The 25,892-nt window shown below is 44.3% G+C and overlaps 1 protein-coding gene across 4 annotated transcripts in view; it reads right to left on the bottom strand.

Annotated features, from left to right (window-relative positions):
• AMOTL1 (angiomotin like 1) overlaps positions 1-25,892 on the bottom strand; it is a 170,431-nt gene that overhangs the window by 106,058 nt on the left and 38,481 nt on the right. Inside the window, exon 1 of one of the 4 annotated variants that reach the window (XM_010332953.3) lies at positions 1,359-2,713. The exons of 2 other annotated variants lie outside the window; for them this stretch is intronic. Coding sequence is in view for 1 of the 2 variants with exons in the window: in XM_003944948.4 (XP_003944997.1) it covers positions 859-907 (49 nt within the window). In the remaining variant the exon portion in view is untranslated. Of the gene's footprint in view, positions 1-858; positions 1,135-1,358; positions 2,714-25,892 lie in introns of those variants that run through there. One more of the 4 variants, XM_003944948.4, reaches the window with a different exon arrangement.

Genomic DNA, 25,892 nt, shown 5'->3' with positions numbered 1-25,892 from the left:
CCAGGGCTCCAAGGCTCGGCCGCCTTGTCCTCCTGCCCGACCGCCTTTGGGGGACGCTCGGCCCCTGTCCCGGCGCTGGGCCCTGGCTCCGCTCGGCTGTCAGCGGCCGACGCGCCACTCTCCCTCCTGCCACAAACGTCACATTCCAAGAAAAAACAGTTCCATTTGGAAAGTTTAAATGTTTTTCTCCCTGAAACCAGATTATTGTAAAGGCAGCCAGCCCTAACAGGCAAGCGGGAGCTGGATCTAACTCTCCAGTTTGTCAAAGAAGCTTGTCTAGGGAGAGAACAAAGAAGGAGCAGCAGCTAACGCGATCCAGGCGTCTGGGGCTGTGGTGCAACCCCTTCGTCGCCCCCATCCGCCAGAGCCGGGTCTGGCCCGCGGGCAGGAAGGGTCCAGCCACGAGCTCCGGAGCCCGTCGGGCGGGCCGGTGCGCGCGCCTTTGTCTCGTGCGGGGGAAGCGGCACCAGACACCCTCTTCCGTCCCCTCCCTCGCAGCGAGACCCTTGCGCGGGCGCGCCACGGAGAGTCGGGCCATATGGGTGCGCCCCTCCGAAAAGGCCAGCCCTGCGTCTGGCGCGCCGCACCCCGGACCCGCACCCCGGAGCTACAACTTCAGCCTACGTGGGTCGCGGGGCGGCAAGGCGCGGAGGCCCGGCCCGTAGGCAACAGGACCTGAAGCGGGGCAAGGGAACCCGCTTAAAGACAACAGCAATGTGGGATCTCAGCCTCGGGCCCCCAGGAGCTGCCGGCTTCCCTAAGCAGCAGGGGCCGAAGGAGCCCGGGGCGGGGCGTCTGGGTTCTCCGCGTGAGAGCCTCGGAGGCGCCCTCCCGGCACCTCGAGCGGCGGCTGGTTACCTTTCACCGCAGGCTCACAGGTTCCCCGGCGCAACTTTGTCCTCCACATGAGGCGATCATGGCTAGTTCAGACCCGGGGTTGGGGAAGGCGGCCGCCGGACAGCGCGCTGGACATGGCCTGGGGCAGCGCGGGGAAGTCGCGCCAGACAATCAACCCCATTCACACAGGGCTTCACCTCCAGCCCCAAAACCGACAAGCGCTGCTGGGTCTTAGAGCTTCCCGCGCGCTCCCGCCGCCGTCCGCGCTCCCCTCTCCCCGCGCGCGGGCCGGGGAGGGTCGCCCGGGCTCGTCACTGTAACCCTACACTCCACCCCCGCCGTGGCGCCCGGCCGTTGGGCCCTAGAGCCCGTCTGCAGCCTCCCGCCGCCCCTCCCCAGGCCGCGAGACTGCCAGGCCAAAATTGCCCGGAGCTCCAGCTGACGTGTCTCCCTGAGACTTAGGAGGGCGACAGCCTCCTTTGCTTTGTCCCTTGCCGCGTCTTGATTAATTTCAGACTCACCAGTTCTCCCTCCACTTTGTCTTCCTTCCCACCAGGCCAATGCCGGCCCAAAATGTTTCCGGATCTGCCCAAAAGTCTAGGTTAGGTTCTGCTTAGGTTGTTTTTTTTTTTTTTTCTTCTTAAGTGGAATTTCCAGGTGGAAAGTGACCACACTTTTCTCAGCATTCCTCAGGCTCCAGTGCTTCCATCACGCACTTGAAATTGGGCGATAAGCTGCTGCTGCGTGCTCCGCTGACAAACAGAAGGGCCAAAACAGACCTGGCAGCCTTGGATATGAAATGTGTTCGCAGAACCGTACATCCTCTGGCCACAAATCCGCAGGCTGTTACTTGCCTCAGCAGAGGCAAAGAAAGTAAGTGACTCTGGGAAAATGTTGCCCCACCTCTTCAAATCGGGCTGTGCTAAGAACTACTCATCCACCCCACTGTATTGGTTTATACCGCCTGCTCTCTGGATCCCTGATCTCGGGTGCCCGAGCCTGCCCCTTAGCACGTCTGCCTGGCTTACTTGGGCAGCTCTACTGCTTGGAGAAGAGAAAGCCAGGTAACAGTGACGTTGCTGCCCAGGATTGTCAGTGGGAGAGTCAGCGCAAACCAAGCCTCTTTTATCTGGTGCTCCCTGCCTTTTATCACCTGTTCACTAGGCCGAGCCTTCAGGGACTTCTCCCTGGATTGTGAGAATTCCCTAACTAGTCTGCCAGCAGTTTTACCCTCGTTAATTCTGGTTGGTTGGTTATCCTGATTCTGATTCCCCTGATGGGGGAATCAGAAGGAAAGAAGGAAGGGCATTCCTGCTGAGTAACCACTGCTCTTGAGATAAAGCCCAAATGTAACCATTTAACAATTATTTATGAAATACCTACTCCATTTGAAGTCACCTACCCTGGTACACACAAGAAACTTAGCACACAAAAGAAACTTAGAGCAGCTGACCAGCCAGCCCTTCAAGGAACTATTATCTAAGAAGACAAGATGTGTGAACAGAAAACAGGCAAGCAGCAATGCAGGAGATCCAAGTACTGCAGATGCCTGGAAAAGGCAGAGAGAAGGACGAACTTTACACAGAAGGAAGAGCCTGGGAGGGTGGTGTAGTTCAGACACAGCAGGAAGAGGAAAAGGCAGCCCTGGGCAAGCAGAAGCAACAGCCAAGAGGGAGCTGACAAGGTCTGGGTGCTTGGAAAAGGCAAAGAGCAAAGGGTTTTTACTAGAAACGAGGATAAAACAAGGGAAGGTAGAATAACAAGGTTACAGAAATGTAGACCTGGAAAGAATCAAAGAAAGTGTCAACCAAACCTTTCACTTGCCACATGAAGCAGCTCAGGCATAGCTGTTGAATGACTTGCCCAATGTTACAGAACAAGTTTAGTAGCAAAGCCAGGGATAGAAACAACTTCTGCCTCAATGTGCCTTCTATTACACACCGTGAACCCTGAATCCCAAATTAGGAGCTGAAGTGGTATCTTATGGACAGTGAAGGGACCACTGATTCACCTAGCATTTACACAGATTCAGTACAAATTGAGGAAGAAATGATAGAAAAAGAAGAAAGGAAACTAATCTTCACCAACTGCCTGCTCCTATATACTATCCTATATTCTAGGAAGCAGCAGACGTTCCAGGTTACAACCATCAAGTTTAGAACAAAACAGGCATGAGCTGAGTTGAGGCTCCACCATTCAGTATCTGTGTGACACTGAGCAAGTTGCCTAATTTCTGTAAATATCAGTATTCTTTTTGGCAAGATGAAGAAAATAGCATCTCACAGAGTGGTTGCGAGGACTGAAGAAAGTAACAAATGTAAAATGCATAGCACAATACATGTAGTCGTCAACATACATTTGCTATTACTATTTCAAGAGATTATCTGGGATAGTTGCAGGAAGCAATGATATGTGAGGTTGATAGAAGTGACAGAAAGGAAATGAGAGATAGCATATCTTTGAAGATACCAAATGTCATAAAGAAAGATATCAAATATTTGAAGCAAGATTTTATTCTTCTCATTGATTCATTGTTTATCCTGGGGAAAAGGACAAAGTAATCAAGTTAACCTAGACTTTGAGGCCAGTCATAGAAAGAATAGATCTTTCCTTCTTGGAAGAAAGGTTCATTAGACCAATGGCAGATGAAGCATAGTTGAGAAGAAGAAATGGTTTGAGAAAGATGCTGAGTAACCTACTGTTCTCTGGGTAAGAAGAAACAAGGAACAAGAGACTGGATGGGAAGCTGAAGATGGAGGTGTAGAGAAAAAGAGAGATGAAGCTTCGAAGATCAGTTCACTTGGGGAATGTCCACAATTGGAAAATAGGGAAAGAAGGAAGGAGAAGAGGAAGAGGCTGGAGAAGTAGAAGAGCTGGGAAAATTTAAAGGCATGGAAGCCAGAGGAAGTTTTAAGAAGTGGGTCACAGGATCAAAGGCTACAGATTCTTAGACCTGCAATGAAGTTCTAGGCACAGCTTGTGGGTTCAAGAATCTTCTGATTCAATCAGGTAGACCTAGCCTAGACTCCTCAAATTAATACCCAGCAAATCAGATACATGGCAGCACAGGCAGAAAGCACTGCTGAGGCCAATGTTTCCCTCCTGTGCCTTAATTTCCTCATCTGTCAATAAGCTCTATATCAAATGCAGAAAACAAATACTCTTTTCAGTCCTTAACTTAGTTCCTGAATCTATTGTTCAAGAACTAACGCCTGCAAAAAAGACTTTGAATTTGACTAGCAAGTCGTCATCAGTAACATGTACACTTGGCTGAAGATTCTGATATCTGGTTTTCGTCAAATAGAAACAAGGTATGTTTACAATAAAAAATGAACACACCTTCACTAACAGTAAGGTAGTGAACTAGTCCACATCGTGCTTGCTTTGGATCTATACACTCATCCTAAAGGTCAGTATCCTTTCTAAAGTGACCCAAGTTGTCATTCACTCACTCCTAGGAAAGTTAAGAAGATTATGGGCCATCTTTAGTGCTCTTTGGGGCAGCCCAGAGAGTAGTCTTTCACTCAAAACAGGATGAGTACTAGGATGTTCCAGTGATGCCACGCTGTTCCCAACCAGCATAGATGTGGGAAAAATGTTGAGGTAACAGAGGCATCTGGATAGAGGAGAATGAGTAGGCCTCTAAGACCTGCTTCTAGTCCATGTTCCATCTAACCTATTTCCAGACATGGAGGGTCTCAGCTTCTTCCTCTGTAAAACACTAACACCTCATAAACTTATTGTAAGGGTTAAATGAGATAATACAGGTCAAGTGTTGGGCACATCTAGGAATTCAGTAAAAGTTAGAAACCCTCTCTTCTCCAGTAATTTGAAATATCAAGGAATTTAAATACTCTATTAAAATGCAAATCTATTTCCCCTTTCACTCTTCTTAGCATCCCCCTCCTCCACTGCCTCGGCCACGACAAACATTCAAAGTACTTATCGGCTAATACTTTGACTGAATGTGCCCTAAGAATGGGCTTGAGCTTGCAAAGACAGAGAAGACAAACAGCAAAAGGAGAGTGGATGAACATGACTGCATAAGGGACAGCTACTGCACACAGCCTTACCTGGACAGGTTACTACAATTAGTAGTTCATTAATGACCGGTGAATGAACAATGATTGAATGCACCCAGGCTGCTTTGATCAAAATGCTTGTTTTGCTCCTAGAACAAGTAGGAATATTTTTTAAGTTCAAGTTTAAGCACTTTCCGAAGTGTAACTTATGAACCAAAGCATGTAAAAATTTAAACTCATGTTCCATCTCCAAATTTCTGAATCTCTAAAGGTGCAGTCCTAGAATCCACTCCTAGCACATGGAAGTTTCTAGCTGGCTTACTGCAGTCAGTCACAGTGCTCTTGCAACTCACTTTCAGAAGTATTTGCTACATCAGAGTGTAATATGCTAAAGAGAAAAGATGATGATGAAAATAGTAGAGATTAAACACAAAGCATTATGGGAGCATAGAGGAATGATTGATTTTGCATAGGGAAAAAGGGGCAGGTTCCAAGAAATTCAGGTGCTAAGAGAAGGAGGATATTTTGAGCAAAGGCATGTACACAAGGAAGGAAAGCATATACTACCATGCTTCTCAATACCTTTTCTTTTAACCTCTTCTTTTAATAAACATAAGATGTCACATCAACCCCAGAGTTAATAAACCCCTATATGATCACCAGGCGAGAAGATTTTTTCCAAGCTTTTCTTTCAGTCCTTTGTTTTACAATGGCAATACAGCAGACCCTTGCACAATACAGGTTTGAACAGTGCAGGTCAACTTACACGCAGATCTTCTTCCACCTCTGCCACCCTGAGCCAGCAAGCCCAACCCCTCCTCTTCTTCCTCCTCCTCAGCCTACTCAATGTAAAGATGACAAGGATGAAGACTTTATAATTTTCTCTTTCTTGAGATTTTAATAACATTTTCTTTTCTCTAGCTGAATCGTTATTGTAAGAACACAGTATTAATACATATAACATATGAAATATGTGTTAATCAACTGTTTATATTATTGGTAAGACTTCTAGTCAACAGGAGGCTATTAGTAGTTAAGTTTTGGGGAATCAAAAGTTGTATTTGGATTTTCAACTGTGCGAGAGGGTCAGCGCCCGTGACTTCTGCATTGTTCAAGGGTCAACTCTAGTCTGTTTTTTCTAAATATAAAATCATATTCTTAAATAAGCTTTTGACACATGCCCTCCCCTCCAAACTGTTGGCAGGAGCAAAAGTCAGGGAAGACTGGCAGTGCCTCAAGCAGAGAGTGCGGGGTGTACACTGCTGCAAGGAGAAGAAAGGGCAAGGGGATTAGCCTTTGTCAGGACCAAATTGACTCTGAGTGAAAGAGTGAAAAACAAAAAAGAGGAAAATGTGGAGGGCAAGTGGCAAGATACACAAGATACAACATCTGTGTAGTTCTGGAAATATCAAGTGCCCATGGATGAAGAAACTGCTCCTGGAACAAATGAAATGTTATGCAACAGAAGAGATCATTTAAAAACCCTGCTCATTTTGAAACTTACCCAAGGACTCTGTGGATTATGAAAAAAGTTTCCCAACAAATATTTATTAAGTACCTACTGAGGGCCAGGCTCTGTGCTATACCACACTACATAGGTAGTCTGGCTGGATTATTAAGTTATAGATCTGAGGCCTGTTTGTCGGGATGCTTTTAGTTTCACACCCAGAGTGACACACCAGTCTCTTCTTGCTTGACTGCTTTCTCCTGTAAGCATATTACTTAATATGCACTAAACATATAATTTTATCTATATAAACACAAGAAACTGAGGATAGATACGCTGATGTCCAGAGAAAATGCACCTGCACCAAATGGGTAAGCAAGAAGGGTAGAAACAAGGCCCCAAACAAGCCTGGGGTCAGACATAAACTGAGACAGAGCAGCTGTGAATATGAAGATCCTGGCATGGAGTAGATATTCAATACATGATAATTATTCTTAACATTATTTGCTACTACTATGACCAAAACCTTGGGAGTATTGAAAACTCGTAATACTTTTTTGGCTGATCTGTTATGGCATGGTTTCTCACCCATGGCCCTCTGACATTTGGGGCTGATGATTCTTTGTTGTGAGAAACTGCCCGGTGCATTGTAGGGATGGCCTCTACCCACTAGATGCTAGTGGCAACCACCCCCTCTACCTTCATTAATAAAAACAAAAACTGTCTCCAGACATTGCCAAATGTCCCCTAGGGGGCAAAAGTGCTCCTGATTGAGAAGCACTGAGTTAGTTGATTAATTGATGTAGTCCACTTGAAAAGAAGCTCCCAAGCTTCTAATCATATTGATCATTCCATTGAGATACTGGGTGAATCCAATTGCATACTAATAGAAAACAGCCTCAGTTCCATCCACCCTACAATACATCATTCTGTTATGATTGCTTCCCTTTCCTCTTTTCATGAACAAAAAAAACTAATAATGTTTTACTCTGTTATTTCCAGTGATGATATAGACACTTTTTTGTTTCTAAAACTGGAATCACACTGAGTTTCTAAAACAACAACACAAAGCCACTATTAAAAATTAGGATTTCCTGGCCGGGCGCGGTGGCTCAAGCCTGTAATCCCAGCACTTTGGGAGGCCGAGGCGGGTGGATCACGAGGTCGAGAGATCGAGACCGTCCTGGTCAACATAGTGAAACCCCGTCTCTACTAAAAATACTAAAAAAAAAAAAAAAAATTAGCTGGGCATGGTGGCGCGTGCCTGTAATCCCACCCACTCAGGAGGCTGAGGCAGGAGAATTGCCTGAACCCAGGAGGCGGAGGTTGCGGTGAGCCGAGATCGCACCATTGCACTCCAGCCTGGGTAACAAGAGGGAAACTCTGTCTCAAAAAAAAAAAAAAAAAAAAAAAAAAATTAGGATTTCCGGCCAGGCGCGGTGGCTCACGCCTGTAATCCCAGCACTTTGGGAGGCTGAGGCGGGTGGATCACGAGGTCAAGAGATCGAGACCATCTTGGTCAACAAGGTGAAACCCCGTCTCTACTAAAAATACAAAAATTAGCCGGGCGTGGTGGTACATGCCTGTAGTCCCAGCTACTTGGGAGGCTGAGGCAGGAGAATTGCCTGAACCCAGGAGGTGGAGGTTGCAGTGAGCTGAGATTGTGCCATTGCAATCCAGTCTGGGTAACAACAGCAAAACTCCGTCTCAAAAAAAGAAAAAAAATTAGGATTTCCACAATAACTGAAAACAACGTAGATCAGAATGTTCACCCTAAAGATCCCTTGTAATCCCCATTTTGAAACTAATTGTATGTTTCACACTGAAAACATAACTTGTCAGTTCATAGATAGAATAGTGAGAGAAATGACCCCTCCACAATCAGTACAGCAATTTTAGTTCTTTTCTCTCCAGAATATGCACCACAAACCAACAGTCTTATACCATTATAAAAGCCAAGAAAAGACAGAGAAGTGGGGAAATTCTCACCGTTCCTAATGACTCCAGACACTCTAGATGGTTCCATTCAGAAGAAAAATTTATTTTACAGCATAAACTCAAAGTGAGGAAGGAGTTAAAATTTACATCTTTATTTATTTATTTATTTACTTTGAGACGGAGTTTCGCTCTTATTACCCAGGCTGGAGTACAATGGCGTGATCTCGGCTCACCGCAACCTCCGCCTCCTGAGTTCAGGCAATTCTCCTGCCTCAGCCTCCTTAGAAGCTGGGATTACAGGCACACGCCACCATGCCCAGCTAATTTTTTTATATTTTTAGTAGAGACAGGGTTTCACCATGTTGACCAGGATGGTCTCGATCTCTTGACCTTGTGATCCACCCGCCTCAGCCTCCCAAAGTGCTGCGATTACAGGCTTGAGCCACCACGCCCGGCTTAAAATTTACGTCTTAAATATTCTATAAGTTATTGATCAAGAAATCAGAAAGCATTTATTGCATGTCAACCACGGAGCCAGTATCATGCTAAGTAGAAGTCTTCAGAAAAGTCCCAAGTGGAGAGAGGAATAATTAGAAATAACTAGAAAAAATTAAGTCCTGGCCAGGTACACCAGCTCATGCCTGTAATCTCAGCACTTTGGGAGGCCAAGGCAGGCAGATCACTTGAGGTCATGAGTTGGACACAAGCTTGGCCAACATGGTAAAACTCTGTCTCTACTAAAAATCAAAAATTAGCCAGGAATGGTTGTGGGTGCCTGTAATGTCAGGTACTCAGGAGGCTGAGGCAGGAAAATCACTGGAACCTGGGAGGCCGAGATTGCAGTGAGCCAAGATCATGCCACTGCACTCCAGCCTGGGTGACAGAGCAAGATTCCGTCTCAAAAAGGAAAAAAAAAAGAAAAAAAAGAAAAAAAGAAGTCCTAACTAGAGGATTAACTGAAAGCACAACAGAGTTTGAAAGAAGGCAAGGTATGTGGGAGCTATAATGGTTCATTCATTCATTCATTCAGAAATACTGGCTGAGCACATTGACTTACTCCTGTAATCTTAGCACTCTGGGAGGCCAAGGTAGGAAGATGGCTTGATGCCAGGAGTTCAAGATCAGCCACTGGAACCTGGGAGGCCAAGATTGCAGTGAGCCAAGATCATGCCACTGCACTTCAGCCTGGGTGACAGAGCAAGATTCCGTCTCAAAAAGGAAAAAAAAGAAAGAAAAAAATAAGTCCTAACTAGAGGATTAACTGAAAGCACAACAGAGTTTGAAAGAAGGCAAGGTATGTGGGAGCTATAATAGTTCATTCATTCATTCATTCAGAAATACTAGCTGAGCACATTGACTTACTCCTGTAATCTTAGCACTCTGGGAGGCCAAGGTAGGAAGATGGCTTGATGCCAGGAGTTCAAGATCAGCCTGAGCAACATATGAGAGTCTGTCTCTACAAAAAAAAAAAAAAAAAAAACAAAAAAAAAAACAAAAAAAAAAACTGGCTAGGTGTGGTGGAGTTTGAGGTTACAGTGAGCTAGGATGGCATCATTGTACTCCAGCCTCGGTGGCAGATTGACATCCTGTTTCCCCAATACCACCAAAAAAAATATATTGATTACATTGATAACCCACATACTCTACTAGATGCTTGAATACCCTGGTATGGGCTTTGTTTTACTAAAACATATAAATAAGTCTACAATTACAAACTGGCCTATTTGTAATGAAGAAAAGGAGCACACTGAGACTGCAATAACAGGGCTTATCAACTAGGGAGAAAGTCATTTAGAGAAGATGAAAAAGGAAGCCTTCTCCAAGGAGATATGTAAATAAAGACCTAAAAGACAAGAAGGTTTGGCCACATAAAGGAGGCAGGAAGAGCATTCCAGCCCAAGCAAATATCATTTGCAAAGATCTTGTGACAGAAAAGTTCTCAGAGAGTTCCAGGAACTTAAAAGAGGCAAAGGAAGTACAGTCCCTGCAGGTACCCTGTGCTAAGGATATAGGGATGGCCCAGGAAAACTCTAGGAATGTTGTTTCCTTTACCTGGGTGTCTGGAAATGGCCCCTTTCTATTCAACCTATGCGATGTAAGGTATTTCCAATAGGGGTTTCAAATTAAATAGAGGAAAGAGAACATCAGAAAATGGCTGGTTTGGAGGCCGGGCGCGATGGCTCAAGCCTGTAATCCCAGCACTTTAGGAGGCCGAGGCAGGTGGATCACGAGGTCGAGAGATCGAGACCATCCTGGTCAACATGGTGAAACCCCCATCTCTACTAAAAATACAAAAACTTAACTGGGCATGGTGGCACGTGCATGTAATCCCAGCTACTAAGGAGGCTGAGGCAGGAGAATTGCTTGAACTCAGGAGGCGGAGGTTGCGGTGAGCCAAGATCGCGCCATTGCACTCCAGCCTGGGTAACAAGAGTGAAACTCCGTCTCAAAAAAAAAAAAAAAGAAAAAAAAAAAAGAAAATGGCTGGTTTGGGATAAACAACAATAAAAAGATTAAATGAAAACTTGAAAAAGTAAACTCCACAGTCTATGTATTTGATCACAATATCTACCCAAAAGATGCAGCCTCTTTAGAGCTTTGACTGAGTCCTGTTGAAAACAGAGGACTCAGAATCCTCAGTGCCATTAGGAAAGTAGTTCTCAAACTTTAGCTGTATCACTATCACCTGAAGCCTTGTTAAAACACAGATTGCTGGGCCCCACTCGAGTTTCTGATTCAGTAGGTCTATATGGGGCCCAAGAATCTGCATTTGCAACAAGTTCTCTGGTGATGCTGATGCTGCTTGCCCATGGACAACACTTTGAGAACTACTGGTTTAGGATATTTGAGGGCCTATATTTCTAGGCACTCAGAATCTCAACCTAAATGAGGAAACAGGCACATGATATTATGGAAGCAGAAAGATCAAAATCCACTTTTCTATCTTGAACTAGCACATATGGATTGTCTCCTTTGAACCAGATGATTCCATTCATTATCTCATTCCATCAGTATGGTAGATATTATTACCCATGTGTTACCCAAGTGGACTGGTGGCTAGGCAAGGTCCTATGAATTACCTGAGATCACATGGCTAATAAGCAACAGAGCTAAGATTCATGCCTGTTTTTGCAGAGCTCTTGCCTTTTATTTTTTCACTCTATTGCCCAGGCTGGAGTGTAATGGTACAACCTTGACTGCAGAATGACCTCAGGTGATCCACCTGCCTCAGCCTACCAAAGTGCTGGGATTATAGGCATGAGCAGCTCTGGATCTTAACCATCATTTTATGTTGCCTCCTATCTGTCTCATGGGTACAAGAAAGATGCTCCCTGACTCCAGACCATAGACTCCTGGGGACTCTTAGTGGCCTGAATTTGCTACTAAGCTCTTCCCTTTCCTTATGGGAGATGGTAGGATCCATCTATTAAGCCTCCACGTAAGCATTAGGCTAGGCAGGTTACAGGCACTCTTTTTTTAAACCACCAGAGGCAGCTTCCTCTCTGTGGGAGGCAGCTACATACTTTAAAACACAGGCATAGCAGTCAGATGGGCCTGGAATCACCCCTCCTCTTCCACTTATTAGTCCTATGCTTTCAGTTGATCTACTTAACTTCTCTAAAGTTGTTTTTCCTCATTTCATAAGCAGGGGTTACAACAGTATCTACCTCAAAAGACTGAGAAATTGATTAGTCAATTACATGTAAAGCTCTTAGTCCAGTGCTTAAATTGCAACAGGTGTTCTATAAATATTAACTATTATTAACCTGTTAGCCATTTTCTTACCAAATATGGTCATTTTGGTGGAGTTTTAATTATTGCTGTGCTAGACTGTGCTAGACGCATAGTTTCTTTTTGTTTACATTTCCTGAGTTTTGGGCAGATCCAGGAAACATGAATAATTGCCATCTTGATTTGAGCTCCCCATCTCTCCACCCCCACAAATAGAAAAAATATTTCAAGATACCGTAATAGACAAAACAGAAAAAAATGGGCTAGGTGAGCTATTTTAGGTAAATTAATAAATAATTATATCTGTACCAAATGAGTATTAATTAACGGATACAAATTCAGCAGGGAGTTGAGATCAAGGGGTCTAATGATCCCACAATGCCAAGCATTGGCCAAGCTATATGTGAGGTTATGTGCTCATGTCTCAGTGCCAAGTTTTAAGTGAAATGTTTCTCAACCAGAAAGCACTCAGAGGGTGTTGAGCACGATGAGAATGGATGGGAAAACTTGGCCATACCTAGTATAGAAAAGAGAAGATTAAGACATAATACAAAATAACAACCTTCAAATATTTCAAAATCATTTAGAAAGAAATGAGGAATAGACTTATTCTATATTTGCTCTGTAACACTCTGTAGCAGTATTTTTCAAACAATAGTTGGCCACCCAATTATGGGTCATGAAATCAATTTAATAGGGTTCTGACCAGGATTTTAAATAAATGAAATAGAATATAATAGGAAACATCAGATGCAGCCTAATAAGAGTAATTGCTATTCCATGAAATTCTTCTCACTTATATTTATATTTGTATTTGTGTTTGTGGGTCTAAATGTAAAATATATCCTTATGTTGGGTCATAGTAACGATATGGGAGGGGGCAGGGAAGTGCTGAGTAGAAAAAGGCGGGGTCCCTGGTGAGGCTGTGGCCTGTCCCCACAAACCTAAATGAGAACAGGCATTTGTGGTTTTGCACCCAAAAAGTTGCTTTGGGCCTGTCACCCTCCCCTATCCCGTGCCCATAAAAACCCGAGACCCTAGTGGGCACAGACACAAACAGCTGGACATCAAGATGAGCAGAAGAGCACACCAGCTGACCCTGTGGGCCACTAACAGTGGAATTTGGTTGAAGGCGGTCAGAGGAAAGTCTGGCTGCTGGGCAGCCTGACCCCAGGGGAAGGCCACCTTCCCACTTCATCCCCCTTCTGGCTCCCCATCCACCTCATTCAGAGCTACCTCCATCACTCAATAAAACCTTGCACCCATCCTCCAAGCCCACATGTGATCTGATTTTTCTGGTACACTAGGCAAGAACCCAGCCAGCATACAGAAAGCCCTTTGTCCTTGTGAAAAGGCAGAGGGTCTAATTGAGCTGATTAACACAGCCCCCTGCAGACAGAAAAACTGAAAGATCACACTGTAACACACACCCACTGGGGCTTTGGGAGCTGTAAACACTCAACCGTAGATGCTGCCGTGGGGTTGGAGCCCAAAACACACCCCCCACAATCTGCCCATCTGCATGCTCCCCTAGGGGTTTGAGCAGTGATGCCCCTGTCGCAGGCCTGTGAGAGGGATACAGGAACTCCTCCCATTCCAGTAAAATAAATGTTTGAAGCTCTAGAAGGCAAAACACGGAAAACTGAGTGTAAGAAACAGTTAGTCAGGTTTCAGCTCTCTATAAAGAATCTTCATAATAATGATAATAATAATGATCACTGTGTAACAATAGACCAGGTTTTCTCAGGAAGCAGGGACCCCTCCCCCATTCACACAACGCCCCCTCAGAAGATGTTCTAGCAGAGGCTGAGTGATGATGCATTAAGGAAGATGGCACTGGGTATTCCCTCCTATGAGGACACTAAGATGCTTTGACTCTCCAAAATGGAGTCTATCACACATGAGTGTCTGCTAAAAGAAAGAATGGAAGAAAAGTCAAAACCTTAACATTCAGATCTTGGAAGCCATGTAATCAGTCCAGAAGTAGGCAGTCTTCTGTGTTTATGTATTGTACACAGTGGAGCGTGCATCAAATCCCTGAAGTTGTTTAGGATTTCTACTGTAGGAAGGGTTAATTTCTAGCATCCATTTTCTAACTGAGGTGATAAAATAATATGCCTAGCAGCAATCAAGTCTCATTAATGTAAGCATCTAAACGGAGTCAAGTGGCAACTGAATACCTTATGATATGGAACTGAGTCACCATTTATCACACCTACTAATAGAGCAAGCCAAAAATCCAATGCAAAGAGCAGAGCATCCCCAGATATTGCTCCTATACCTAGGACTGCCAAATGAACCACCAGTTGGATCTGAATTGAAATTATCTGCTTATCTGAAGATAAACATCAAAATATTTTAGTATTATGTGTCCAAAATATTGTAGTGGACATATTTATACTAAAAAAATTATTCACTGTTTATCTGAAATTCAAATTTAACTGGGTCTCCTGTGTTTTATTTCCTAAGTCTGGCAAATACCAACCTACCTACACTAGGTTATATCCCTACAATTACTTTAGAGGAGCCCTTAAGTCTCTCATTTGGTAAACAGTGTGGAAAGTCAGCTATAAGAAGCTGATAGTACTTAAAAGCAATACTGATAAGGGTGGAAAAGGTAGTGAAATGCAAGTGAGCATGGTGTAACAGCTTTGTCCTGCTGAATACCACTGAGCCAAACTGAAGGACTTGTTAAGAGTAAGAAAAACAGACGCTGTGAGGCATGAGGGTGTGGACAACATTTGAGGAAGGAGATAACAAGGTTACAGTCCTACTTTGTAGAGTTCCCATGCTAAATCTCAGTTTGTACGGGACAGAAGATTCGGTTTCATTCTTCTGCACTTTTTTATTCAGCATTTGGTTGCAGGGACCCTAGAGGAAGAGCTCACAATGGCTGTTGCCAGCTGTTCTAAGGTCAGGTCATGATGCCGTCAGGTCACACTGTGATGGATGGATCTCATCTGGAAAGCCTGCCTGGCCTTCCCTTGATCTCTATGAATGAGTCAGGTTTCTATTCTCTGGGGTCCCATGTCCCTCTTGCAGTCACCACATAACAACAATAATTGCAATTGCTCATAGAATGCCAAATATGTGCTAGGCACTCTACATATATGATCTCATTTAACCTCCTTCAATAACCCTATGAAGTAGATATTTGCTTTCCCATATCACGGATGACGAAACTGAAGTCCACAGTGGTTAGATAACTTGCCCAACGTCACAAAGCCAATAAGTGCCCAGTGGCCTGAAGGATTTAGAACTCCACATTGTAAATGTTCCTGTCAATGGATCTTTCTCCTCAATTAGGTTACCAGTTCTTTGAGGGAAGGACTATGTCTCACTCACCCTCACATCCTTGAGCCTAGCTTGCAGTGTGTGGCAAGTTGTAGGCAGTACTGTGAGTAGGTCAAGCTATGGTTTTGAGGTCAAACAGACCTAGCTGCAAATTAGGGTTCTGCCAAGAATCTGTTACTAAGAATCAGGAGTTTGAGTTCTAGTAACTTGCTCTGGAATTGAAGATGATGATTAGGAATCCTAGCAATAGAGAAGAACAGGGCTGGGTTTAAGCCCTGGCACTGCCACTTACCAGGTGTGATTTGGCAAGTTACTTAACTGGTCAAGCTTCAGTTCTCCATCTGTAAGATGAGGGATATAATAGTACCTATCTCACAGGATTGTTTTGAGATCATTGACATAATGTTATAATCTAGCACACGAAAAGCACTCAAATATTAGCTCTTTTCATTATATTGCATTTAATAAGAACATTTATAATTGATGTCCTTTTTCCATCTTTTTTCAATGTCAGCAAATGAATTAAAAGAGGAAAAACAAAATGGACTTCAGAGAAAGAAGCCATACTTGACAGTGACAAGGCAAGGAAGGGAAAACAGGAAAAAAAAAAAAAAAAAAACAGGAAAGCAGTAGAATGAGACTGCTAGTCATTTTCAGGCACTGTTCTAAATGCTTTTTTTTTTTTTTTTTTTTTTTGAGACGGAGTTTCGCTCTTGTTACCTAGGCTGGAGTGCAATGGCGCGATCTCGGCTCACCGCAACCTCCACCTCCTGGGTTTAGGCAATTCTCCTGCCTCAGCCTCCTGAGTAGCTGGGATTACAGGCACGTGCCACCATGCCCAGCTAATTTTTTGTATTTTTAGTAGAGACGGGGTTTCACCATGTTGACCAGGATGGTCTTGATCTCTTGACCTTGTGATCCACCTGCCTCGGCCTCCCAAAGTGCTGGGACTACAGGCTTGAGCCACCGCGCCTGGCCCCTAAATGCTTTAAATGTGCTAATTCTTTTGATGCTGATCGCCCTCCTACAAGATGAGAGGAGGACAAGTGGAGGGGAGGGAGTAAGCATTCACCTGAAGTTAACACAGCCAGACAGGGACATAAAACTGCCTGCCAAACTCCTTAGTCCACAGCAAATATTCAGTCTGGATCCTCCATTTGAATTTGAGAGAAAATGACTTTTAGAAATAACTGGTAAATAGTTTTATAAAAGGAGCAGGAAAGTCTAAGTCTCTGGCTGACCAACCACAAGAGTAACAATAATGGACATTTCTTCATGGTCAGTAGTCAGCTGACTATGGAAGGCACGTGGGAGACAAAGGAAGCCTGGCAGGTTGAGACTCTCAGCAGTAGACCGTCACACCCCACCCCACCGGCCCCAAACCTTGTACTTTCCACAGGGCTCATTTCAGACCATATTTTGCACCCACAGGTCCCTTCTGTGTTTTCTTAAGAACCTAGTTTTCAAAAAATATTTACTGTTAGACAGTAACCTTAAAGCAGTCCCAGTGTTCACTGTTAGTATCTTTTAAAAGATTTTTTAAAAAATCCCAGAGAAAATGTTAATAAATCTTACCACCAGGTGTTCGGTAATTTTGTCTACTCTAGATTTGGGGGTACAAAGGTCACAGGGGGAACAGAATTAAGCAGAAGTAAATGTTCATACATATTTGACATTAAAATAACCACACATATGTGCCATGGGGATAAATGTTCAAATGCAGCGGTCCTGTAAAAAGTGTATTTCAGCAGGCAGCAGACAGCGAGAGACAGCAAACCATCCCTGAACATCTGTTTCCTCCATTTTGCCAAGGAACATTCTTTTTTCATCCCCTTTTATAATCTGACCTGTTCCATTTTCTGGCAGAGAGCTCTAGGAAGGCAAGCACTGCCTTTTCTGTCCATTTTCCAGTCTGAGATGGAAAAAGGATAACAGAGCAAGAGGACACAGAAGAGGGCCGAGAAGGGTGCGAATGACTTAGGGAAACAGAGGCAGAGATGGAGGAGGGAAAGAAAAGAGTAAGAAAAGGAGAGAAACCAGAAAGGAGAGGAGGTGAGCAGGAGAGAGAGCGCAAACCATGAATATCAAATTAATATAATGTGTCCACACTGGGTAAAACTGATTTGAGAAGTGTGAGAGTAATAAAAAACAGGATAAATTCCAGAATGATCATCCAGCAAGAACGTGCTCCAGAAACCATAATCATAGTATCCTTGAACAAATCACACTAGTAATTTATACACTCTTTAGACTCCCTTAGTGCTTAACAACTGATGAAATATCATTTCTGGGGAGTCACACTTGCGTTTAATTTTCAGGAATGAATGGCCACAGTTCCATTTATTTCTGGTAAAACCATCTCTTTGGCAGGGAAAATACCCTTCCAATTTTCCTGTGTGTGTGTGTGTGTGTGTGTGTGTGTGTGTGTGTGTGTGTGTTACATGCATGCATGTGAACATGTATAAGTTTTATCCCATTATTCCAGATTTCTTTCATTGCTCTTTTTTCTTTTCTTTTTTTTTTTTTAGCCAAAGCAGATAATCTTTCACTTATCTTTTGGAATTTATTGTCATTTTCCCTCTTCCTACTCCATTCTCTCTCCCAACTAGAATACGCCGAAATAAAACTCACTTTCTGAGCAATGTGTAATATCACTTCGCAAACCAGCATTAGAGGAGTGGTGATCAATTTTACATCCAAGTTTGAGTCCACCTGCCCTGAACTTTTGTATTCTCCTTACGTTTCAACTGCCTTGCCCTACATTGTACTGCTGCAAAGGTTTTGTTTCCTTTAGAAATAGCATCAGTGCTATTGGGAAACCAGGGGAGGTTTCATGTCCCTGGGACTCTGTGCTGCAATGCATAGTAGAAAAGGCAGGAAATAAATGAAGGAAGCCAAGAGGAGTTTTTATGGTTGCTGTTTCAGATCACTATTAAGATAATATTTATCATTATCTGGTGGTGTAAACAAAATAAAATATATGTATATAGTTTTGAGTGCCTATTATTCATTTTTTTTTTCAACAAGTACATACTGAATATCCATGTATCGTGCTGCCTGTCCCTGTGCTGGATACTTTAACGTATTTTATTCAGTTCCCAATACAATCTCCCTAGGAGACCAACTTGTGCACTCTCCTTCCTAGAAAACTGAAACTGGCTCTGGAGCCAGAGATTAAATGTTGAATCTAATCTCTACCTCTAGCCAAATGACACTAGGCAGATGTCTTAACCTCTCTGAGCCTCTGTTTCCTCCTTCAGAAAATGAAAATAATTCCATCTGCTTCACTGAGTTGTTCTGAGGATGAAATAAACTGATGTGCCCAACAAGATCATGGAAAAGACTGAGTTACTTAGATTTAGGGAAGTGTAACAATGCCGAACTATTCTGTGATTGTTTTGTTGGAACAGGAGGCCAGACCACACCCCCGTGGTAGGGTGAGGTTTCCTGTACAGGAAATTGAATTTTCCACTGTCAATCATCCTGAGAAAAAGTTAGCTCTCAGAAGCTGTGTTCAGGGCTTGGTGGGGAGGAGACTGGCAGGATAGATAGGCTTCTAAGGGGTGGAAAGATCTAAGGTACAGCCTGGGGTGAAGCAGAGGGTGCGGACGCCCCTGTCAGTTGGAGGCCGGCTCAGGGCTTTGCGTAGCCCACCCAATCCCAAAACCTAGGATAGGTGTGGGCTTGTTTCACAGTCAGAAGGACCTAGGCCCACTTGGAGAGTATATCCTCATCCAAGCAGCCAGGAGAGAGTAGAACCCTGGGAAACCAGTCAGGCTCTCAAGTAAGCAAAGCTTAACCTCTAAGTTCTGCTGTGAGCAGGGGCAGCAGCAGCAATGGCCAGTGTCAAATGGAGAACAGAGGGTGTGGAGCAGTTATCATGGTGTTCACTGGCCTCAATATGGTGTTTCTGAATCCCAGCTCCCCTGACAAGAGCTAGAGCAGCCAGAACTGACTCTGTATGCAAATATGCACCACCTAAGGATTCCTGGACATACAAATGAAAGGTAGCCTTAAAAAAGACTTCATTTCTTAGTAAGATGGGCAGGCAAATGCTTGGAAATTGTCATATTTGGGGGTACCACTGTGGGTAACATGACCCAAGCCAGTAAGCTGGGTACAATAGTTACAAGTATAAAGTGCCTGACACAGTAGGTGAATTAAGCTTGGTTCCTTTCTCCTTATGCATCCCCATATAAATGGGAGGGAGGCAACTTTGGATGTTAGATGTATTTGTCTTAGAACAGATTTTTTCAAAAGTCTTGAATCTTGACCCATCCTTCTGAAAGAGGGTAGGGAAGAGGAGGTAAGTGATAGTATTATTTAACTGATATGCCAAACCTTTCAGAAAGTTTTCACTATACTTGAAGGTATCAGAGCTCTTGTCTAAGGACAGAAAGACACTTCAAGGTAGTTACTACAATTGGGCATTTCTCACATAATGCATTTAATCCTTACCACCATGGGCTGAGGTCAGTACTATTAGTATTCCCATTGTATCACCATATCAGTCAGGGTCCTGTCAGGAAATAGATGGTATGTGCAAAAGAAGGGGCTGAATACAGTCTAATGAAGCAACTATATTTACAAAAGGGTTAAAGGAAAACAGCAAATGATGTTGAAGCACCCCAGGGCTAGTCACCATGAGGAGCTGCTACTGTCCCTGTGATGGTTAGTTTTTAGGTGTCGACTTGACTAAATTAAGGGATACCTAGACAGATGGTGATGCATTATTTCTGGGTGTGTCTGTGAGGGTGTTTCCAGAAGACACGGCATTTGAGTAGGTGGACTGAGCGGGGAAGATCTGCCTTCAATGTGAGTAGGCACCATCCAATTGGCCGAGGGCCAGGATGGAAAAAAAAGGGCCGCGGAAATGCAAATTCTTGCTATCTCCTCAAGTGTTGGGACACCTTTCTTCTCCTGCCCTTGGATGTCAGAACTCCAGGTTGTTCGGCTTTTAAACCCTAGTATTCGTACCAGTGGTCACCCAGGCTCTCAGGCTTTTGGCCTTGGACTGAGTGTTACATCATCAGCTTCCATGGTTCTGACGATTTCGAACTTGGACTGAGCCTCACTAATGAATTCCATGGTTCCCCAGCTTACAGACAGCCTGTCATGGGACTTCTTACCCTCCATAATCACAAGAGCAGATTCCCCTAATAAATTCTCTCTCATTCAACTATATCTATATATATCCTGTTTTTCTATCACTCTGGAGAACCCTAATAACACCCATAAGCTAGAAGAGGGAGTTACGAGAATCCAGCAATACAGGATGCTATAAGAGAGGGCCACTCTATAGGATCTGTGCCCTTCAGGAGAATCACACAGCCATATTGTCCCACAGCCTGATGGGAAGGAAGCAGGTACCATGGGTTCTCTTTGTTACCACCCTCCTGCCAGTGCCTCTTATTGACCACATCCAACAGGAAGCCAGGCGATGCATTCCAAAAGGTAAGTGTTTCAGGGCAGAGAAGAATGATAAAGGATGGTAAGTGAGCCTGGAAAAGGATCAGAAAGTGGTACATGATTTTTAAGTTTAGGAAAAGGAAAAGAAGATGCAGATTAAGTAACTTGTCTATGGTCATACAGCAAGTAAGAGGTGGAGCTAAAATTCACCACCAGTATGGCTTGATACCCATGCTCTTAACCACTAAGATGTGCTTCCTATAACTTGTTAAGAAGATTGCTAGGCATCCAGCATCAGTTTCTTCCTGTACCCTACCCAGCTATTCTCTGATAATAGACTCCATCCTATCCCCACCCAATTTTCCTAGCTTTCTTGGAGCTGCATGTAGCCATATGATTAAAGTTGAGGCCAGTGGAATATAAGTGAACACCATTAGATGTGTGAAGCTTTCAGGTGGTAACCAACCACTTTCCTTCTCCCTCTTCTATGGACTAGAATGTAGATGTGCTAGTAGAAGCTGAAACAGTCACCTTGAACCATCGCATGGAAATTACATTTGAGGATATAATACACCCTGAAGCCACCAAATCAGCCCTGGACTGCTCATGCTCTGAGTGAAAAAAAAAACACTTAAATATTGTTTAAGTAACTGTCATTTTGGCTGTTTTCATAGCAGCCCAGTCTGTATCCTAAACAATACCAAGACCAAGGACCCATATGGTCAAAATGAGGCTCAGTCATGGTGGTTTGAGCAATAAGAGAAATATGACTGGTAGAGTCTGCTAGTGATCACCAATGTGTGTGTTCTCCTCTCTTTCCTGACAGATAACTAGAATACATTTTCCACCCCACCCCATTCCATCTGGGTGAGGCTGTGGGACTAGTTCTTGACTTTGGAAAATGAGGGGAAGTATTTTGCCTCCAGGCTGAGGCAATCAAGGGTGAACATACTTTCTTTCTTGCTCACCTGATTCACTTACCTGACAAATGAATGCAAACCATCAGTGAAAGAACCTGAGCCCCTAGAAGATGTTGAAGCCAGAAAATGGAAGAAGCCAAGGTCCTCAATGACACATAAAGCACAGCCCTCTGACAACTCCACACTGGACCATTGCACAAGCAAGAAATGCAGCCTTCCTTGTGTTAAGCTACTCACAGTGGGGTTTAACCTATTCTGACTAAGGCATAAATAAACACTGTGATCCAAAGCTTCAATCTCATCCCATATTTTTGGAGGATAAGCAGGTGGGAAGAGACTGGAAAGTATTTAAGTTATTATTTTAAGGAAGCTATACAAATGTCATCGTTTATCCTAATAAAACCCAGCATACATCCTGCCTGAATGAGGAAGGCCAGAATAGCACAAGAAAACACTTTCTCCTTGCATATTGGCCCTCAGGGGATTTAGCTCTGGTGGCTCCCTAGAATGCTGTTCTCATGACACACTCCTCTCCTGGCACTCACGGGCCAGTTCACCAGATCTGAGCAGAGACAGCAGCAACTGAGCTCCCTGAGGCATGCCAGAGGATCAAGCAACCCCAAAGGGCAACAAATCACGAAATGCTGAGAAAACAAGGAACCAGTCTGCTTGTGTGTGGTGAGCTTGAGCTCCCCACTCTTCTTTCTAATGTCCAGATTTTCTAAAATAAGCATGTAATACTTTTATGCTAAAAAAACCCCAAAAACTAAAGTTTAAAAATTGGAGTTTTAAAACTTCAATTTTTAAGAAAGATAAAAAATAAGATGGATAAGCCCCAGGAATAAACAGAGGAGATATAGGTCACAGGTGAAAGGATCCAGTCCTCAAGGCACTGTTATAACAAGCAGACAGGCCAGTCTTAGAGATATACAAGTATGAAAAGATAAAGTGTCTCGGGGTGGCGCCCTCACTCCGTCATTTAACAAATACTAGGCCGGGCGCGGTGGCTCAAGCCTGTAATCCCAGCACTTTGGGAGGCCGAGGCGGGTGGATCACGAGGTCAAGAGATCGAGACCATCCTGGTCAACATGGTGAAACCCCGTCTCTACTAAAAATACAAAAAAAATTAGCTGGGCATGGTGGTGCGTGCCTGTAATCCCAGCTAATCAGGAGGTTGAGGCAGGAGAATTGCCTGAACCCAGGAGGCGGAGGTTGCGGTGAGCCGAGATCGCGCCATTGCACTCCAGCCTGGGTAACAAGAGTGAAACTCTGTCTCAAAAAACAAAACAAAACAAAACAAATACTAACTTAAGAATAGCTTGTGCTGGGCACTGTGCTGGCTGCTAAACTTACAAAGAAGAATAAGGCGGCCACAATATAGAGCAGTTGTTCACAATCTTAGCTGCACATTGAAATCACTTGAGATGTGATTAAAAACAAACAATCAAAAAACGCATTAACATTGATGCTTGGGTCCACATCCCAGAGATTCGGATGTAATCATTCAGGATTGGGAACTGGTTTCTGGACTTCTAAAAGCTCCTCCTGATTCCAATGTGCAGCCAAAATTGAAAACCACCAGCAGGACATAACACATGGGATTGGTGTTGAAGGCTGGGTAGGAGCAAGCCAGGGGAGAAAGGGAGAAGGGGGAGGAGGAGCATGCAGGTGAGGAACCCAAGCTGAATGTAGAGGATTGTCCCACAGTTCCATACAACTAGAACGGCAGAGTGGGTGTGAGTGATGTAGATCATGGTGTTCCTCCTATGTCAAACCAAGTATCTATCTTCCAGGTAGAGGAGACTCAGTCAAGGTTATTTACAGGGCAGATGTGGTAACATCTGGGTTCATCCCAACTCTCCACACATTCTTTCTAACCTTCTCAGATGGCTGTAACTTCTAGCTAAGGATGGAACTACAGAAAGGCTATGGAGGCTGGGCGCAGTGGCTCAAGCCTGTAATCCCAGCACTTTGGGAGCCCGAGGCAGGTGGATCACGAGGTCAACAGATCGAGACCATCCTGGTCAACATGGTGAAACCCCGTCTCTAATAAAAATACGAAAAAATTAGCTGGGCATGGTGGCGCGTGCCTGTAATCCCAGCTACTCAGGAGGCTGAGGCAGGAGAATTGCCTGAACCCAGGAGGCAGAGGTTGCAGTGAGCCGAGATCGCGCCATTGCACTCCAGCCTGGGTAACAAGAGCGAAACTCCGTCTCAAAAAAAAAAAAAAAAAACAACACAATAAAATAGAAGCACTTCCTGAATTCCAAGCACATTCAATACATGGGCTTTACATATACCATTTACCATATCCAGGCAAGGTCCTAACCGAGTTGATTAAATAACTGAGGTTTAAAGCAGTTTAATCACCTGCCCAAGGTCACAAGTAACTGCAATGGAATTCAAACTAAATTTTTAGGACTTATGTGATGCTATGATGCAATTAAAAAAAAATGCGTATTTGGTTTTCATCCCTGGTTCTCAGCACAAAGCTCCTAAAACCCTTGAAATTTCCTCAGTGACATAGGTGACAGGAACATCTTTTTTTATTCATAACAAGTACCTTGTAACCATACCTGAATTTAGGCTAATGAGACAGCTTCAGGATGGGGGCTGGTTGTGGAAAGAACCAACCATATTATTAAAAGGTTGAAATTTCCAGCCCCACCCACTTACTCTCTCCCCTTCCTCCCCGACTCCTGCCATATACACACTTGACCTTTGGGGAGGGAAAGGGACTGGGGATTGAGTTAATCACCCATGATCAATGATTCAATCAATCATGCCTAGTGGAACATCCATAAATGAGGGGGTATGGAGAGTTTCTGAGTTAGTGAAACTATCCATGAGCCAGGAGGGTGGTGCACCCCAAATCTAAAAGGACAGAAGTTCCTGTACTTTGGACCCTTCCAGACTTCACCCTCTGCATCTCTTCATCCAGCTGTTCATTTCTATCTTTTATAATAACCTGGTAAACATAAGTATAGTGTTTCCCTGAGTTCTATAAGCTATTAAAGCAAATTATAGAAACCAAAAGAAGGTTGTAGGAAGCCCTGATTTGTAGCCAAGTTAGATATAAGTAGGGGTAATACGTTGACCCACCACTTGCAGTTCTTATCTGAAGTGGTAGGTAGTCTTGCAAGACTGAGCCCTTAACCCTATAGCAGGCGTCCCAATACTACGGCCCTTGGGCCGCATGCGGCCCCCTGAGGCCATTTATCCAGCCCCCGACCGCACTTCAGGAAGGGGCACCTCTTTCATTGGTGGTCAGTGAGAGGAGCACAGTATGTGGCGGCCCTCCAACGGTCTGAGGGACAGTGAACTGGCCCCCTGTGTAAAAAGTTTGGGGACGCCTGCCCTATAGGGCCTGTGCTAACTTCGGGTAGTGGTAAAATTTAATTAAACTGTAGGACATCTGGTTGGTGGCTGCAAAGCATTAAAGAATTACTTGGTGTGGGCCGGGCGCGGTGGCTCAAGCCTGTAATCCCAGCACTTTGGGAGGCCGAGGTGGGTGGATCACGAGGTCGAGAGATCGAGACCAACCATGGTCAACATGGTGAAACCCCGTCTCTACTAAAAATACAAAAAATTAGCTGGGCATGGTGGCGCATGCCTGTAATCCCAGCTACTCAGGAGGCTGAGGCAGGAGAATTGCCTGAACCCAGGAGGCGGAGGTTGCGGTGAGCCGAGATCGCGCCATTGCACTCCAGCCTGGGAAACAAGAGCGAAACTCCGTCTCAAAAAAAAAAAAAAAAAAAAAAAAAAAAAAAAAAAAAAAAAAGAATTACTTGGTGTGGAAAACCCACACATTGGGTGTCAGAAGTATTGTGAGTATAGGCCAGGCACAGTGGCTCATGCCTGTAATCCCAGCACTTTGGGAGGCCGACAGGGGCAAATCACCTGAGGTCAGGAGTTCGACACTAGCCAGGCTAACATGCAAAACCCCACCTCTACTAAATTTCCAAAACTTAGCTGGGTATGGTGGCAGACACCTGTAGTCCCAACTACGCAGGAGGCTGAGGCAGGAGAATAGTTTGAACCCGGGAGACGTAGGTTGCAGTGAGCCAAGATCATGCCACTACACTCTAGCCTGGGCAACAGAGTGAGACTCCATCTCAAAATGAAGAAGAAGAAGAAGAAGAAAGAGGGGGAGGGGGAGGAGGAGGAGGAGGGGGAGGAGGAGGACGACACTTCTCATATTCTGGCCAGGAGTGAACGTGTGCTCATCTATGCTCCAGAGAGAATGGCTGCTTGACAAGCTCATCAACTGCTGTAAGAGGCATTTTTCCTGTT

The sequence above is a fragment of the Saimiri boliviensis genome, chromosome 6, assembly GCF_048565385.1.
Source record: "Saimiri boliviensis isolate mSaiBol1 chromosome 6, mSaiBol1.pri, whole genome shotgun sequence".
Classification (NCBI taxonomy): domain Eukaryota; kingdom Metazoa; phylum Chordata; class Mammalia; order Primates; family Cebidae; genus Saimiri; species Saimiri boliviensis.
This window is presented reverse-complemented; position numbering and strand designations above follow the sequence as displayed.